At 38.8% G+C, this 14,448-nt stretch overlaps 5 protein-coding genes and 1 pseudogene across 7 annotated transcripts; 4 read left to right on the top strand and 2 right to left on the bottom strand.

Annotated features, from left to right (window-relative positions):
- The first annotated feature begins 475 nt into the window (after positions 1–475).
- Positions 476–2,440, top strand: LOC126782198 (uncharacterized). 2 transcript variants are annotated; one of them, XR_007670745.1, is made up of 3 exons: positions 476–972; positions 1,061–1,661; positions 1,718–2,439. XR_007670745.1 is itself a non-coding variant. In XM_050507406.1 (2 exons), the coding sequence occupies exons 1-2, from the start codon at positions 502–504 to the stop codon at positions 1,553–1,555; spliced, it is 966 nt and encodes a 321-aa protein (XP_050363363.1). In that variant the 5' UTR covers positions 476–501; the 3' UTR covers positions 1,556–2,440. The 2 variants fall into 2 exon arrangements, 1 of the variants encoding a protein (XP_050363363.1); XM_050507406.1 differs by having other exon boundaries at positions 1,061–2,440.
- A 362-nt stretch (positions 2,441–2,802) lies between these two features.
- Positions 2,803–7,324, top strand: LOC126782195 (dol-P-Man:Man(5)GlcNAc(2)-PP-Dol alpha-1,3-mannosyltransferase). The gene is made up of 13 exons (XM_050507404.1): positions 2,803–3,116; positions 3,196–3,230; positions 3,323–3,460; positions 3,617–3,685; positions 3,860–4,017; positions 4,093–4,159; positions 4,242–4,295; positions 4,551–4,639; positions 4,762–4,982; positions 5,065–5,143; positions 5,246–5,302; positions 5,413–6,931; positions 7,070–7,324. Exons 1-12 carry the CDS (start codon positions 2,957–2,959, stop codon positions 5,582–5,584), a joined length of 1,299 nt encoding a protein of 432 aa, XP_050363361.1. The 5' UTR covers positions 2,803–2,956; the 3' UTR covers positions 5,585–6,931; positions 7,070–7,324.
- Positions 6,124–8,031, top strand: LOC126784173 (galactinol synthase 2-like; annotated as a pseudogene).
- Positions 8,032–8,637: 606 nt separating this feature from the next.
- Positions 8,638–10,078, top strand: LOC126782209 (heat shock factor-binding protein-like). Its single transcript, XM_050507418.1, has 5 exons — positions 8,638–8,734; positions 9,014–9,067; positions 9,181–9,204; positions 9,291–9,333; positions 9,666–10,078. Exons 1-5 carry the CDS (start codon positions 8,732–8,734, stop codon positions 9,809–9,811), a joined length of 270 nt encoding a protein of 89 aa, XP_050363375.1. The 5' UTR covers positions 8,638–8,731; the 3' UTR covers positions 9,812–10,078.
- Positions 10,079–10,309: 231 nt separating this feature from the next.
- LOC126782208 (protein RALF-like 33) lies at positions 10,310–10,851 on the bottom strand. The gene has a single exon (XM_050507417.1). The coding sequence runs from the start codon at positions 10,781–10,783 to the stop codon at positions 10,439–10,441; it is 345 nt and encodes a 114-aa protein (XP_050363374.1). The 5' UTR covers positions 10,784–10,851; the 3' UTR covers positions 10,310–10,438.
- Positions 10,852–11,448: 597 nt separating this feature from the next.
- LOC126782194 (protein LOW PSII ACCUMULATION 1, chloroplastic) lies at positions 11,449–14,448 on the bottom strand. Of its 2 annotated transcripts, XM_050507403.1 has the most exons (9): positions 14,183–14,448; positions 13,741–13,844; positions 13,393–13,528; positions 12,992–13,223; positions 12,602–12,759; positions 12,272–12,460; positions 12,036–12,136; positions 11,806–11,902; positions 11,449–11,688 (listed from the first exon to the last, which is right to left on the bottom strand). In XM_050507403.1, the coding sequence occupies exons 1-9, from the start codon at positions 14,420–14,422 to the stop codon at positions 11,614–11,616; spliced, it is 1,332 nt and encodes a 443-aa protein (XP_050363360.1). In that variant the 5' UTR covers positions 14,423–14,448; the 3' UTR covers positions 11,449–11,613. The 2 variants fall into 2 exon arrangements, 1 of the variants encoding a protein (XP_050363360.1); XR_007670744.1 differs by lacking the exon at positions 11,449–11,688 and having other exon boundaries at positions 11,807–11,902; positions 12,036–12,132.

The following is a 14,448-nucleotide window of genomic DNA, read 5'->3' as shown; positions in this document are numbered from 1 at the left end:
CCCATCAACTAGTTTGATTACTCTGATAGATGAGGCATTTGATTCAGTTGAATCTAACTTTATCTCTCAGGATCATGGGTTGTTTTAATATTGCGAGCAGAAGAAAGAAAAAGTTTAACGAAATTGATACTTAATATGGAAATGATTTTGTATTCGTATATTGACTTCAGAATTAAAAAATCATGCAAGCAACCTTGAAGGTGAACCTCACGGGATCTAAATGAAAAAATTGTCAATATCGGTGGGGATCAAGATTGGGTGGCTAGCAGGAACACAGGTCTGGATCAAGGAGGATATCTCTATTATATTTAAAACAGTCCAAATCCACAAGACAAGTGTAAGCGCTTGATTGATGATCATATTTTGTCATTCTTCATGCATGTGTTTCACGCCGGTCAATTGATATCGAAAAATACAAGTCAATTTCTCTTATATATGGCTCGGTTGTCTTGCATACATACAATCTCAGATACACCATAATATATCGAGAAAGAAGGAAAAATGGAGGGAATCGAGCACAGGACGATTAAGGTGAACGGCATCAACATGCATGTGGCCGAGAAAGGCCAAGGCCCGGTGATCCTATTCCTTCACGGCTTCCCGGAGCTCTGGTACTGCTGGAGGCACCAGATGCAGGCCTTGGCCTCCCTCGGCTACCGTGCTGTGGCGCCGGACCTCCGCGGCTTCGGCGACACGGACACGCCTACTGAGGCTTCGAGCTACACATGCATCCACGTGGTCGGAGATCTCATCGCGCTGCTGGACGCCGTCGCCGCCGACCAGAAGAAGGTGTTTGTCGTCGGCCACGACTGGGGTGCGGTCATTGCTTGGCACCTCTGCTTGTTTCGGCCCGACCGAGTCAAGGCTTTGGTCAACTTGAGCGTTGCCTTCACTCCAAGAAATCCTCAGTACAAGCCTGTTCCTGCCCTAAAAGCTGTTTACGGCGGTGACTATTACATGTGCAGATTTCAGGTACATTTTAGTATTCAAAGCTCTTTCTTATATGCATATATTCCAGGCAGTATAGTTTTGTAATCGGAACTGTTCAATTGTATTTTAGGAGGAAGGTGATATAGAAGACGAGCTTGCCAACCTTGGTTGTGCTAGAGTCATGAAGGAATTCCTAACCAACCGCAATCCCGGTCCGCTTATGCTGCCTAAGGGTAAAGGGTTTGGAAATGCCGGAGCTGATGCTCCGATCACATTGCCTAGCTGGTTGTCTGACGATGATATTCACTACTACGCCAGCAATTTCGAGAAGAAGGGCTTCACTGGTGCTTTGAACTACTTCCGGAACTTGGACCGGAATTGGGAACTGACTGCACCCTGGACCGGGGCTCAGATTCAAGTTCCGGTTAAGTTCATTGTGGGAGACCAAGATCTGGTTTATAATTCCATGGGTGCCAAGGATTACATACATAAAGGTGGGTTCAAGAAATATGTGCCGCTTCTGGAAGATGTGGTTGTGATGGAAGGAGTTGCACATTTCATCAATGAGGAAAGGCCCGAGGAGATCAACCAACACATTTATGACTTCTTCATGAAATTTGACTAGCTAAGGCCATCTCCAACCATCTCCAACCATCTAGTCAAAACGGATGGTACAACAGTTATTTTTGACTAGTTTTATGAGGTCCAACCATTATGTCAACTCTAATGTGGTAACAACTTTTTTTTACGTGTATTTGACATGAGTAGAGCAATGTCATTAAAGAAGAGAAATGTCTTTTAAATCTTTATACTTTTTTCTCTCCTCTCTCTACTCTCTTCTTTCTTCCGTCTCGTCTTTAAGGAAAAATATATTACAATAATAATTTGAATTAGACATTTTTGTTGGAGTGAGTGATTGTCAAACTTGATAATTCCAAGTCAGATGTCAAATTTAAAATTTGACAAATTTTTTTAACTCCTTCGTTGGAGTTGCTCTAATGATCCTTATTTCTATTGTGCATTCTGGTGCTATCATATTTATCTACCTAGCTAGCTAGTAAGAGTTGTTTTATCCTTAGTTCAGTTAGTTGTTTTATCATATTGTACAAGCTAGTATTATTTGCTTTGAAGGAGTAATTATTTTGTGTACCCGCCACACCACGTGACACTGTCATGTGGTGTACTCAGTCATATTACGTCATGCTATAATTAACATGTACACAGTGAAAATGATAAAAAATTATTTACATATAAGAACCAATCAAAAACAATCACAATAAAAAATGTATCAATAATATTAAGGATGTACAACACGTGGGATATGTGGCGGGTATATATAATAATTTCTCGCTTTGAAGATTGATTAGATTAATAAGTGATGGATATTAATGGATGATTGGATTAGTGTGTTTGTTTGTAAAGAATGGATTTGCATTAATTAAACTTACTAAACAAAGATGGTTGAAAATGCAGTGGTTTACCATTAAACTATTAAAAATACGAGAAACTACCGTGGTTACATGGGTTCAATTTAACAATTTTTTTTCTTTTTCAGTGATCTCCTCATTTATTATTAAATACTCCAACCCGTTCTTTTTATGCCCCTCAATCTTCATACATCAGTTTGAGTAACTGGATCATAGTGGAACTATTGTTGCAACATAGCTGGGAATATGGTAACATTGTGTTTGATTTTCCAAACACTCACTCATCCAGCTAGATTAAATATAATTATGGTTTTCTCCAACATTTCATCCAATCATACATTATAATCTTTTAGATTAATAAATTGTTGCTAATTATAATCAATCTCATACATATATATACTCGAAGAATTCATAAATTTCATGATCTTCGTCACCAAATAATTAGGGTTTTATTAATGCATAATCCCTTTGGGCCATGCTAACCACATTGTTTGTTTGGGCCTGAGTTTTATTACCAGACGGGTTGGCCCTTTTTCGCTGCTCGTATCGTTGATCAGAGTCTCCACCTGGTTTAGCTCTAAGTCACCAGCGACTCAACCATGGCGGTCAAATCGGCGCGGCGAGCTAAACCCACGCAACACCGCCAAATCTCCAAGCCCTGGATCCCCACACTCTTCACAAACCCAAAGGTCGCCTCTGCCTCCGCTCTTCTCCTCTTCGATGCGGCCCTCACCGCCCTTGTCATCGCCTACGTCCCCTGTAAGCATTCTCTCTCATTTACATATACGCGTGTACGTATAACTATACCTACCTGATGCATAAAATGCACGGTTTTCAGATACAAAGATCGATTGGGACGCTTACATGTCTCAGGTGAGTGATCTTCTTCCTTAATTTGATCTAGCATTTTGATATGAAATAAAATCAAACCTGCGGTTGATTATGTTGAAAAGTTGAAGAATTAGGTTAGCGGATTTCTTGACGGAGAAAGAGATTATAGTAATTTGAAAGGAGACACAGGGCCGCTGGTTTACCCTGCTGGTTTTCTTTATGCTTATTCTGCCATTCAGTATGTTACAGGAGGCCAAGTTCTTCCAGCTCAGGTACTTCTGTTTTCTGATTAATGAACGCTTGAGTTGAGAATTGAATGATGCTAAATGCAAGATCAGAGTTGTCTTTGTGGTTTCGTATCGTAAAGGTTAAGTGGCAGTAATGCTTGCTGAAATTTTAGCTGATATAGTTATGTTTTTCCGCTGCAGATTTTGTTCGGCTTGCTTTACATTGTAAACTTGGGAATCATGTTATACATCTATGTGAAGACTGATGTGGTAAGAAAGTACTTGAGTACTAAATATGTGAGAGTTTGTCATAGTTTCCAGAATATAATATGATTATGAAGATGCTGCTGGTTATTTTTGATCTGTTGATAATTTTGCACGAAATTGTATTTCTTAAATTTGAGAATTGTTGCGTTTTTTTAATTTATTTTTATTGTTGAACAGGTTCCATGGTGGGCTCTTGCCTTGCTTTGTCTATCAAAAAGAGTGCATTCCATTTTTGTGCTCCGGCTTTTTAATGACTGTCTGGCAATGTTGCTCCTGCATGCTTCACTGGCCTCATTTATTCACCAAAGGTGGCACCTAGGATTGATCATATTCAGGTAGAAATTTCACTTTAATGAAATTTATCTAGGTAAGCGACATTTGTTTAACTTGTGCTTTGTTAATTCCCCTAGTTGTGCTGTTTCGATAAAGATGAATGTGCTTCTGTATGCTCCACCTCTTCTACTCCTCATGATAAAGGTAGTATAACTTTTCTGATGCTGGTGCTCTTTAAATTTTGCGTGCTAACTTTAATTGCTGAACTAGCTACACATCTTTACAGGCTATGGATATCAGTGGAGTGATATCAGCTTTGTTTGGTGCAGCTCTTGTCCAGGTGCTTATCTTTTCCCTTTTGTTTCTGCGAGACCAAGTCTGTACAAGCATCGAATTTTCATTTATATTCAGCTTTTGGGCCTTGGTTTACATTATTTTTTCCACATTTACAGATGAGCAACCCTTGTAATGATGTATTTGTTTTATCCAATATTGGTAGGTAAGCTGGATTTGAAGATCCATATTTCAAGAGAATTGTTCAGCTATGCTGTTCCTTTGTTAACACTTGACACCTGCTTGGTAAATGGCTCGGCAGATACTATTCGGGTTACCTTTCATCATGTCTCATCCATTTGCATACATCTCAAGAGCCTTTAATCTTGGCCGTGTATTTATTCACTTCTGGTACATTTTTTACTGGCAACTATAAATCTGTAATTTTTTTGTCTTTCTACTTTCTATTTGATTCCTTTTCATGGATTGTTTGTGCAATTAAAGTGAAAAATAACATGCAGATTATTATTCAGGTCTGTTAATTTCAAGTTCGTTCCCGAGCCAATATTTGTCTCCAAGGCATTTGCGATCTCTTTGCTGGTTGTACACCTTGTTCTACTTGCAGTTTTTGCTCACTTTAGATGGTGCAGGCAGGAAGGAGGAGTTTTCAAATTTTTGTATTCTAGACTTGTTTCTATAAAACTCAAATTTGCTCTTACAAATACACAGTCCTACAAGGCTCTTAAGAAAGAACGTACGTTCCAGCTGCTGTGATCAGGTTTTTCCCTTTATTTTAATTCTCTGAACTGAGGCTCAATTGCATGTGATGGTTCCAGATATTGTGACAACTATGTTCATTGGAAATTTCATCGGCATTCTATGCGCTCGATCACTGCATTATCAATTTTACTCATGGTAAGACTTTGGATACAAATGGACTAGTACTCTTTAAATTGCTGGATGGTATTATGTATAAATTATGACAAGTCTTTGAAGATTTAATACGTCTGAGTGCAGGTACTTCCACACGTTACCTTATTTATTGTGGAAAACACCTCTTCCTTCGTTTTTACGGTAGGCTGCTCAATCTTATATCTTCAGTTACATATTCTGCAATATTTTTTGGCATTATTTTACTCGATGATGATGACAGTCATTTGCTGAGTCACCTTCTTTACTCGCAGGGTGATATTGTTCACCGGGGTGGAGCTATGCTGGAATGTGTATCCTTCTAACCTTTACTCATCAGCGTTGCTTCTTGGTCTACACTTAGTAATACTATTTGGTCTGTGGTCTGCCCCATCCGAATATCTTTATTTGGAAAAGATAGTATCAACTCAAGACAAATACAAATGAAGCTATATATGCTGTGTTTCTAGCAAGGAACTGCCGGCCTTTCTTCTGATCTTTTAAAAACAATGTGATTTCACTGGTTTGGTTGCAGTTGGCTTTACTCCACTTGTTGTTCTAGTATGGATTTATATCAGTTATACTCTTTAGATTATAAACTACACACAGGACACATTGACAGCTACTATAGGGGAAACATCTCTACCTCCTTTTGTTATCCATAACGTTAAACTCGTGCATACAAATTGTGTGTCTTCTTCTCCAAATATCTTGTTATATTCCTTAATTTAGGCGTTTCATAATCTTATATATAAATTGCTAAAATCACTGAAGAGGCGTTGATGTGAAATCAGGATGCAAATCATTAATTGTCCGAAAAGATGTGATATTGAATGGATTGCTGACTTGCTGAGATTAATGATATTCACAGTGACTATAGTAAGGTGTACGTAATTTTGATTTCAGGTATAAAAAAGGGATATCTTCATGTCTTTGGTTTTGGTAAACAACATGATTTCAGCTATTCCAAGTATATATCAACTATGATGGACGCCGAGCATGATACGAGGATGTAACGATTTTATGACAAAAGTATCTAGAAATCTACCGAAATCCGAAAGAACTGTCTTGGGGGATACTCTTTCTTTTTCAGTACGCATATCATTTCTTTCCATTGCATTATAGTCCTCAACGAGAATGTTTAGTCTTTAAATTGTGCAATCCCTACAAAATATGTTTAGAACTCGGATAGGGTTCCGGAGGCAATTCTCGTAGTTTCTTCTGATCCGGGTGTTAATATGTCAATTATTTGGAGGCAAGACTAACTCCTTGCTAATGACATTTAAATTACTCGAAAATTCATTGCCTTTTAGGTATATAAGGCTCAACTTTGAGGGAAATATTTAAAGAATCTTGACGCTCTAATTAAATATTTGGTCTATAATTAAATAAGATCAAAGATTATGCATGAGAGTGAAAATATTAGTCTAATTATACGCAGTTTCCTTGCTAAGCCTTTCACATTAACTCTTCCGAGAAAACTTATATAAAGAGACCAAAACCTAGAATCTGCATTATTTTGCCTGATCATTTGATGTTACGTGTTCCACTGTAAGGGAGGTTTCTACTGCGAACTTGGCTAGCCGAGCCTATGTAACCTTCTTGGCAGGCAGCAAAGACTATGTGAAGGGTGTTGAGAAAGGTCAAATCTCAATACCCACTGGTTGTGGCGGTGCTCGATGTCCCGGGGAGCACCGGAAGATTGTCGAGCCTGTGTACCCGCTGGAGAATCACCAAGCAGATGTTGCTATGGCCTATTACATCATCAACTACTCAAAGCTTCGGATTTGCAATGTACGTATAGATATCTTTTTGAGTGACATGCATGCAATATATCGAGTTGTTTCTTGTAATCTTCATTTACTGGTTATATTTCCTTCTATTATCTAGCTAGGGTTTGATGCTTCTGTGGTATGACATCTGTTTATATAGTTTGTGGAGTATAGCAAGATGATATACTTGGACGGAGACATACAAGTCTTCGACAACATTGATCACCTCTTTCACCTCCCCGATGGGTATTTCTATGCCGTCATGGACTGTTTCAATTCTGTGAACAAACATGGAGTCACACACATCAAAATAAGATCGGATATTGTCAACAATGTCCGGAAAAGGTTCAGTGGCCTGCAGAGTTTGGATCTCCACCCCCACCTTACTTCAACGCCGGCATGTTGGTCTACGAGCCCAAACTCTCTACTTACAACAACCTGTTGACAATTCTTGAATACAGTCCTCCCACTCCTTTTGCTGACAGGTATGCCGTGATAAGAAAGTCTTCTTGAGACCTCAGTTGCCTGAACGTAATTGATTCGACCATTTATGATTTCAGGACTTGTCTACAAGCCTATCCCTTCTGAATACAACTTCATTCTAACATCCTGAGAATGTGAAGATTGATGCTCTGAAAGTTGTTCATTATTGTGCTGCGGTGAGTTTTTGTTCCGACTAGTACAGCGATAGAAAGGTTAGAATAAGCTGCCGTTCTCACCTTGCTAATATTCTTTCTTATTCAACAATGAATGATAGGGATCAAAAGTCAAAACCATGGAGGTATATAGGAGAGGAAGAGAACATGGAGAGAGCAGACATAAAAAAGCTGGTGATCAAGGAAGTGGCGGGACATTTACAACGACGGGTCGTTGGATTTGAAGAGGTTCCGGTTGCTAGCTTGTTAGCTCCGGGCCTCCGGTGATTGATAGTGGAGAAAGGAGTACTCCTTCGGCTGCCTAATTTTTTTCAGGCCATGCCAGTAGTTAATAAAGTTAATAGATAAGTCATAAGAGCTTGATTACCATAGTAATAGATATGGTAACGCTCATTCTTGTGGAAACTAATAATGATTAGAAGTCTAAAAAACAAGACTTAATTTTGTTTTTATGATTGGTACCTATCCGGTTATCCACCACAATTCTCATACAGTACAATAAATATTTGGTGACTTTCTAATTTTTGTCACACATTTTTTGTGGAACAAAATCTAAACCTTATAGATGAGCATGTCCATTTTGAAGCAAAACTCAGAGGAGTGCAATCCGTCAAATCCTACAAGAATTGCAATTATATTGTTTTCAACTTCAAGAGAAGAAAACACCACCATATCAATTTGAACTTGTGACAAGTATTATGCAATTCTCTCATTTTCGTCATGTTGTTGACTTGCATCCTCTTTTTTTTTTTTTTTTTGGAAGAAAGAGAATAACTATAGTTGAATCAGTTTGATCACTAGGATTGAAAAATGGTTGACTTGCAATTCTACTGTTTGCAAACAAGTAAGTGTAAAAAGAGAATTTGAATTTTGAAATGTCTGTGGCGCTCTCGGCTCTCGAGACTTCTCAACAAATGTAGACGCCCAATATAGCCCTCCACCCGAATTATAATTCCAAAATCATTAGAAACACTCACACTTCGACGCAATGGCATATCAGTAACTTCACCCTCACAACCAAATCTCAAACCCTTTACCGGAAATATAAACCAGAAAGCTCCATCAAAAGTTTACATTTCAATTTTTCATAGACAAAAATCTTGGGCTTTCGTCATTGTAGCTACTCACAACTCAGAGCTAACGCGAGCTCTCCCAAACTTGCAGATATGGTAATGCTCAACCCCCAATCTTGTTTTCTCTTCGTTTTCTTATTTTCTAATTTCAATTTAGCCTTAGGGTTCGTAAATTTCGATTCAGATTTCGAAGATTCCTCGTTTTAGATTAAGCGCTGTACATTTCTTCTAGCTTTCTTCAAGTTTGGATATCAATTCTACCCAAATGCATTGTCTTTCTGTGGAATTGTTGCAAACCCTGATTGTTCATACGACATGTCGTTTTGGGAGCTGTTGGGTATCCCAGTGTGTGATTTGAATTGGTATTGTTTGCAGGACGGGCACGATTCGGAGGATTCGAAGCAGAGCACTGCTGATATGTCTGCTTTTGTGAGTCCCATTTACTCTGAAACTTGTATTTCACCATTTAGAGAATTGGCCATTGTTGTTTTCTGTGGTTATGCTGATCATGATTTTCGTGTATTTTGTTCGTGATTGCGCAGGTGCAAAATCTGCTTCAACAGATGGTAAGTTGTCGTAAATTATAGCCTTTGTTTAATCAAGGATGTGAATTTAAGTGTTTAAACTTATCGATTTTTCTCTTTGTATGCAGCAAACTAGGTTCCAGTCGATGTCTGACAACATTGTCACAAAGAATATCCTTTTCTCTGATTCTTTGATTTGAACGCAATCATCTTTTGGTGCTAGGGTGTACATTGCCAAAGTTGGTTCACTAATTTTTATGAATATGCATGATTAGTTTGAATGGATTAGTTTGGGAACGTTTATTGGAAGTGCTTAGATTGTCATTGAACTGCCACCATAGGAAGCTATAATTTTGTAATTTCAAATCATATGTGTGTAGTTTCTGGTTTAGGCTGCTACTTAAGATAATTGTTTTAATGGAATTGAAATTTCTGCATCTGTATCATATCAGTGTAGTGGTTGGAATGAATTGAGTCTTTTGTTTTTCTTAACTGCAATGCACTTGATGAGATGGGAAACCGCATTAATGAGTTGGAGCGTAGCATTGGTGATCTAAGAACAGAGATGGGAATTGAAGGCTCTCCAGTTCCCAGCTCCCAGTCCAAGCCAGTTGAAGAGGGAGGGAAGCAAGATGAAGGTTCAGCATAAATCTAGCTATAATCCACTCTTTTGGATAAACATCAAACATGGTGTATGCTTCACATGGATTTAGTAGTTTTTGTTTGTGATGTTAATTTTCTTCGTATGAGATTGTGTAAAGCTGGAGTTTCTATGACATGGTCCTAACCCCAGCTGTTCTTAATGTACCTATGAGGATGTGGTGATCTATCTTTCAAATCAGTCATTTGGAAGCGAATTTTTACCATATGATTGTTTCTGCAGCTATTGGCTATCATTTAATCCTTTGTTATGAAATTTCTGCGGAAGTGTAGCAATTCACTGTTGTGTGTATATGAAATTATTGAGTGGTCCAATGCTGGGATTTCTATGTTACATCCAAAATGCTACATGCTTCTTGCTTCTAATCTTCTACTGATAAAACACCAAGCAGGACAGGCTCATGAACACGAAATTCTACTGCTAACGAAAGCAAATTCTGGGATTATCCCTTATTTTGAACATTTCAAAGGCAAAGCACCTGCATAATTTCATTTATGTAAAGTATGAAACTGTATATGAGATGTAGATAGAATACAAAAACACTATGAACAGCAAAAGGAGAATTCACACACGTCTATGGAATGAACATCTGTGTAGCATTCTAATCTAGCTTCATCAACTACGGCAGCGAGTGATGGCACTGCAGCCACGGTTGTAGGGGTTAGCCTGTGCGCCGGGCTGGCAGTTGTAGTAGGAAGCACCTCTCTGCGAGCATGGCACCGTGTTCCTCTGCAGAGCTCCATAGCTGATGTACTTTGTGGTGGCCAGGATACGCCGGTTGATCTCAGAGTCCATGTCAAACTCATCTTCAGCCATGCACTCTGCAATGGAACCCTGGCAGCGGGCCTTGCCCGGAACAAAGCTCAACCCATGATCGCTGCCGTTGCTTGCATCGATGATCACGGCTGTGAAGAACAAGCAGAATGCCAAGAAGAGAATAATAGAAGAGGACCTTGCCATTTGCTTCTGGTATGCCTTGTTGTTTTTTTCTCGTTTGGCAAATAGAAGAGTGGGTTGGCGAACCTTGTTTTAAAGTAGTCGACTCTCCATTCTTGGACTTGGTCTTTAATAATAAGGTTAAGTGAATATGCTAACCTCTGAAAGGACTTATTTAAATAAAATTGGAAGCTCATTTCTCATTTGTTCAGACAAAGCTGATTACTTTAAAGACCCTCACCAAAATTCAACCTTGCTCCAATTGCTGGAAGGAAAGCTGGAACTGGATAAATCCGTGACCTCTTCAAAACCTACCAAGAAAATGAGATGAACTACTAAGTGGAATATAAATATATAATTCAGATGCAAATTGTGTGACTCACGCAATCCTTGATATCAAAACTAGTAGTAGTAGCAGAAATAGACCTATTACAAACCATTTAAAAATCCAATTATAAAGTCGGTATGCAACAAATCATTGAAACTGATACTGTCTTTGAATTTATGCCATCCAGCACCACAACAGCTTTGAGCCATCCATTTGAGCAGATTTCAACTATGACCAACGTTAGACGTGTTTCCATTGTCAATATAAAGCAAAATTTGGACATTTTCCGAGTTAAAACGTTTGCACCAGCTATTAGTTTCAGAAAATAAGATGGATGGGGTAGAATTTCAAAAATTATAAATGGATGTAATCACGAAATTGTATTGTATATAACTATACATAAATGAACGAGTACAATTTGAATGATGGATCTTGAAGTATATATAAGTAACACAAATTACAACGAGGACTGATGTTGAGGAACAGATGCATTCAACTAGTAATAAGTTGGGGACGCCCTAAATTTCTATCTTTCAAGTTTGCTGAGCAATGCTTCTACGGGAGGAAGCTCCTGCAAAATTTGTTGCCAGTCAGGCATACCCTGCAAAGATGTGGGGTACATTGTCAGCAGTGGAAGGAGGAGTGTAGAGTGGGGGGGGGGGGGGGGGGGGCAGAAAAACAAATCCGGAACTTTAAGTTGGTCACTATATACACATACTTTCCCTGATCTTCGAACACGACCATCCAGGCGCAGTATAATGTAGACATCCTCACCAGGAGTGACTCCTTCAGACTTCTGCTGATCCCTTATCCAACTAACCAAATAAGAGAGACCATTAACCATGGAAATCGAACAATGTACAACATACGCAATCAAACACTTCTGCCATTACAAATGATAAACTGATGATGATCAAGTGTGTAGACATTATAGGGAAGCATATTTACCTTTGCCATTCCTCAGGGGATACAATCTCGGCCTTGAATCGAATTTCAGCTTTTAATTTTGACTTTGTGGTTATAGACTGAGTTCGTTTCTCAAAATCTTCCTACCATAATGCCAATAGATAAGAGTGTGAAGACTGAAACACTCATGCCATCATTAAGTTTTCTTAGAAGAAGGCATTTGAGGAAGAATGACTTTAGGAAGATAATTAGACATAGGAGTAAAGGGGTATCCTTACCCCAATGGACGGCAAAGCGGTCGCTGCCTTTGATGAAGTGCCAAAGCCTTTCTTCTCTATTTGAGGCGCCCTAACTTCACCCCAGATAACAGGAACTAATAGAACTCCCCTTAAGAGGAGATCTGTTCGAAACCTTGATGCCTGCTGCATACTTGCGTTAACGGTCTCTTTCTTCCCAGCTAAGATGACCTAAATCCAAGAGACCAAGACTGAATAAGATTGCCAGCATATTCCACATAACTAATAGTCTAATACAGTAGAAAGATGTATAGAACAAAAAAAAAACGGACTTATTCCAGATGATAAAACAGATTAAGTACAGGTACATACAGGTCTAACAGTGTCACGCAACTGCACAAGTTCAACAACCCGATTGGTGGAGAGCCGCAATGGCAACCTTGACAAACTTTCATCACGAGTTATTTGTGCAAGTTGTTCCTCTTCCTTTTTATTTTCCCAAAAGAACAATGCCACAAGAACTATAAAACCTGTAGTTTACTGATTCAAAAGCTTAGTCACGTTAAAAAGCAATTTACACATGTTCACTCAATACTATTTTCTAATTTTTTTGATGCAATTAATAAGACAACATACCACCCAAAAGCTTGAGATTATAAGGTGAATCTATTACAAATTCATATCAAATCAATGCAGCATAGTTCTCTAGAACAGGGAGATCTAGCCAACACTTTTGCACCAAATAAAAGCACTAAATATTACCTCCAACATTAATAGCAACATTCCCAGCGGTTTCTAAGAGATCAGGAGGACCATCACCACCTGCAAGTGCACGGAACAGCCTTGGTACTGTGAAGAATGTAGAGATTCCTGCAGCTGCAGAGAATGCCACATAAAAGAATCTCCGAACCCCACGAAATGGTGCTTGGACTTCACTAATGAGTTTCAGATCTCTCCTAAAACTGTAGCCTATGTCTTCCCCGCCTATTCTAGCCTGCATAGATAAGACACAACCTTATACTTAGAAATTATGATCTCCAAAAATGGCAGAAACTAGGAAGGGACTGAAATAACAAAATGATGGAGCGTCCAAAAGATATAAAACAGTGTACAATTTACTGTGACTCAAATATTGGCATGTTAGGATGTATTTAGTGATAAACCTCTTCTTGCAATTCTTTATATTCAGGCAAGGCTCGAAAAGAGGCCAAGTCAGGATCATTCAAAATCGTGCCAAATTTCAGGTCATATTCTCTTAAGCAAGTACGTAGACAATCAGCAGCTTTCCTTCCTTCCCCTCTTCCTCAAATAGTGAACAAAAAACAATATCCATCAGGCCTAGCTAACAAATAGTTTAAGGTAACTTCACGTTTCGTAGTTTACAGAATGAAAAAATTTGGGGACGTTTAGATAGATTCATGTAGGATATGCAATCTAGACAATTAATCTTATCAGTAGCAACAGTAAAAATTTCACACAGAATGATAGTTAATAAGAAATCTTGTTCATACCTGTACGCGTGACAGCAAGCTTTATTATAGAGAGCAGCTTGGGCCTCTATTGGATTGGGGTCTAAATTGAGTGCCGTCTCAAACTGAACTAGAGCATCTTTAACCTGAATCATACAACATAAGCAGAAGTTCATTCACCAAAACATATATTTCTAAGCGCATAAACCATATTACAAATGCAAAGATATGATCTTTCATTCTTCCTGCTTCGCTATACCCAAAGAACCAAAAATTAATCACTCTTTTCACATTAACATAAACTTTGCTCACCCAAATTGCCAATGGTATTAATTAGTCAATATATAAACTACAAAGATACGATCTTTCTACTCAGGCATACATAAAGAACCAAAATTGAACCACATCCATTTCAGATAGACATAAACTCAGGTCAGCCGAATCGAATATGCCAATGGCTAACAGAGTCAAAAGGGTAGCATACCCGTCCTTTGGAGAAGAGCTGGAGGCCCAAGTTGACACAGGACTCGGCGGTTTCTGTGTTGGCTTCAGGGGACTGAGAAGTTGAAGAAGAAGAAGAGCAGGGAATGAGAGAGATATGTTTCTTGTGGATTTGGAAAAGGTTGAGGGTGGTGGTTCTGGCGGGAAGCCATGGTCTTTTGGTGGTTGGTATTGGGTTTGAGGAGAAGCAGAGCCATTGCTGGTGCAGAGCTTGAGCAGCCATAACCTTTGAGCCACTTCACCAAACTC

The sequence above is a fragment of the Argentina anserina genome, chromosome 2 (genome assembly GCF_933775445.1).
Source record: "Argentina anserina chromosome 2, drPotAnse1.1, whole genome shotgun sequence".
NCBI classification, from domain to species: Eukaryota; Viridiplantae; Streptophyta; class Magnoliopsida; order Rosales; family Rosaceae; genus Argentina; species Argentina anserina.
The sequence above is the reverse complement of the archived record's forward strand: the minus strand, read 5'-3'. Positions and strand labels throughout refer to the sequence as shown.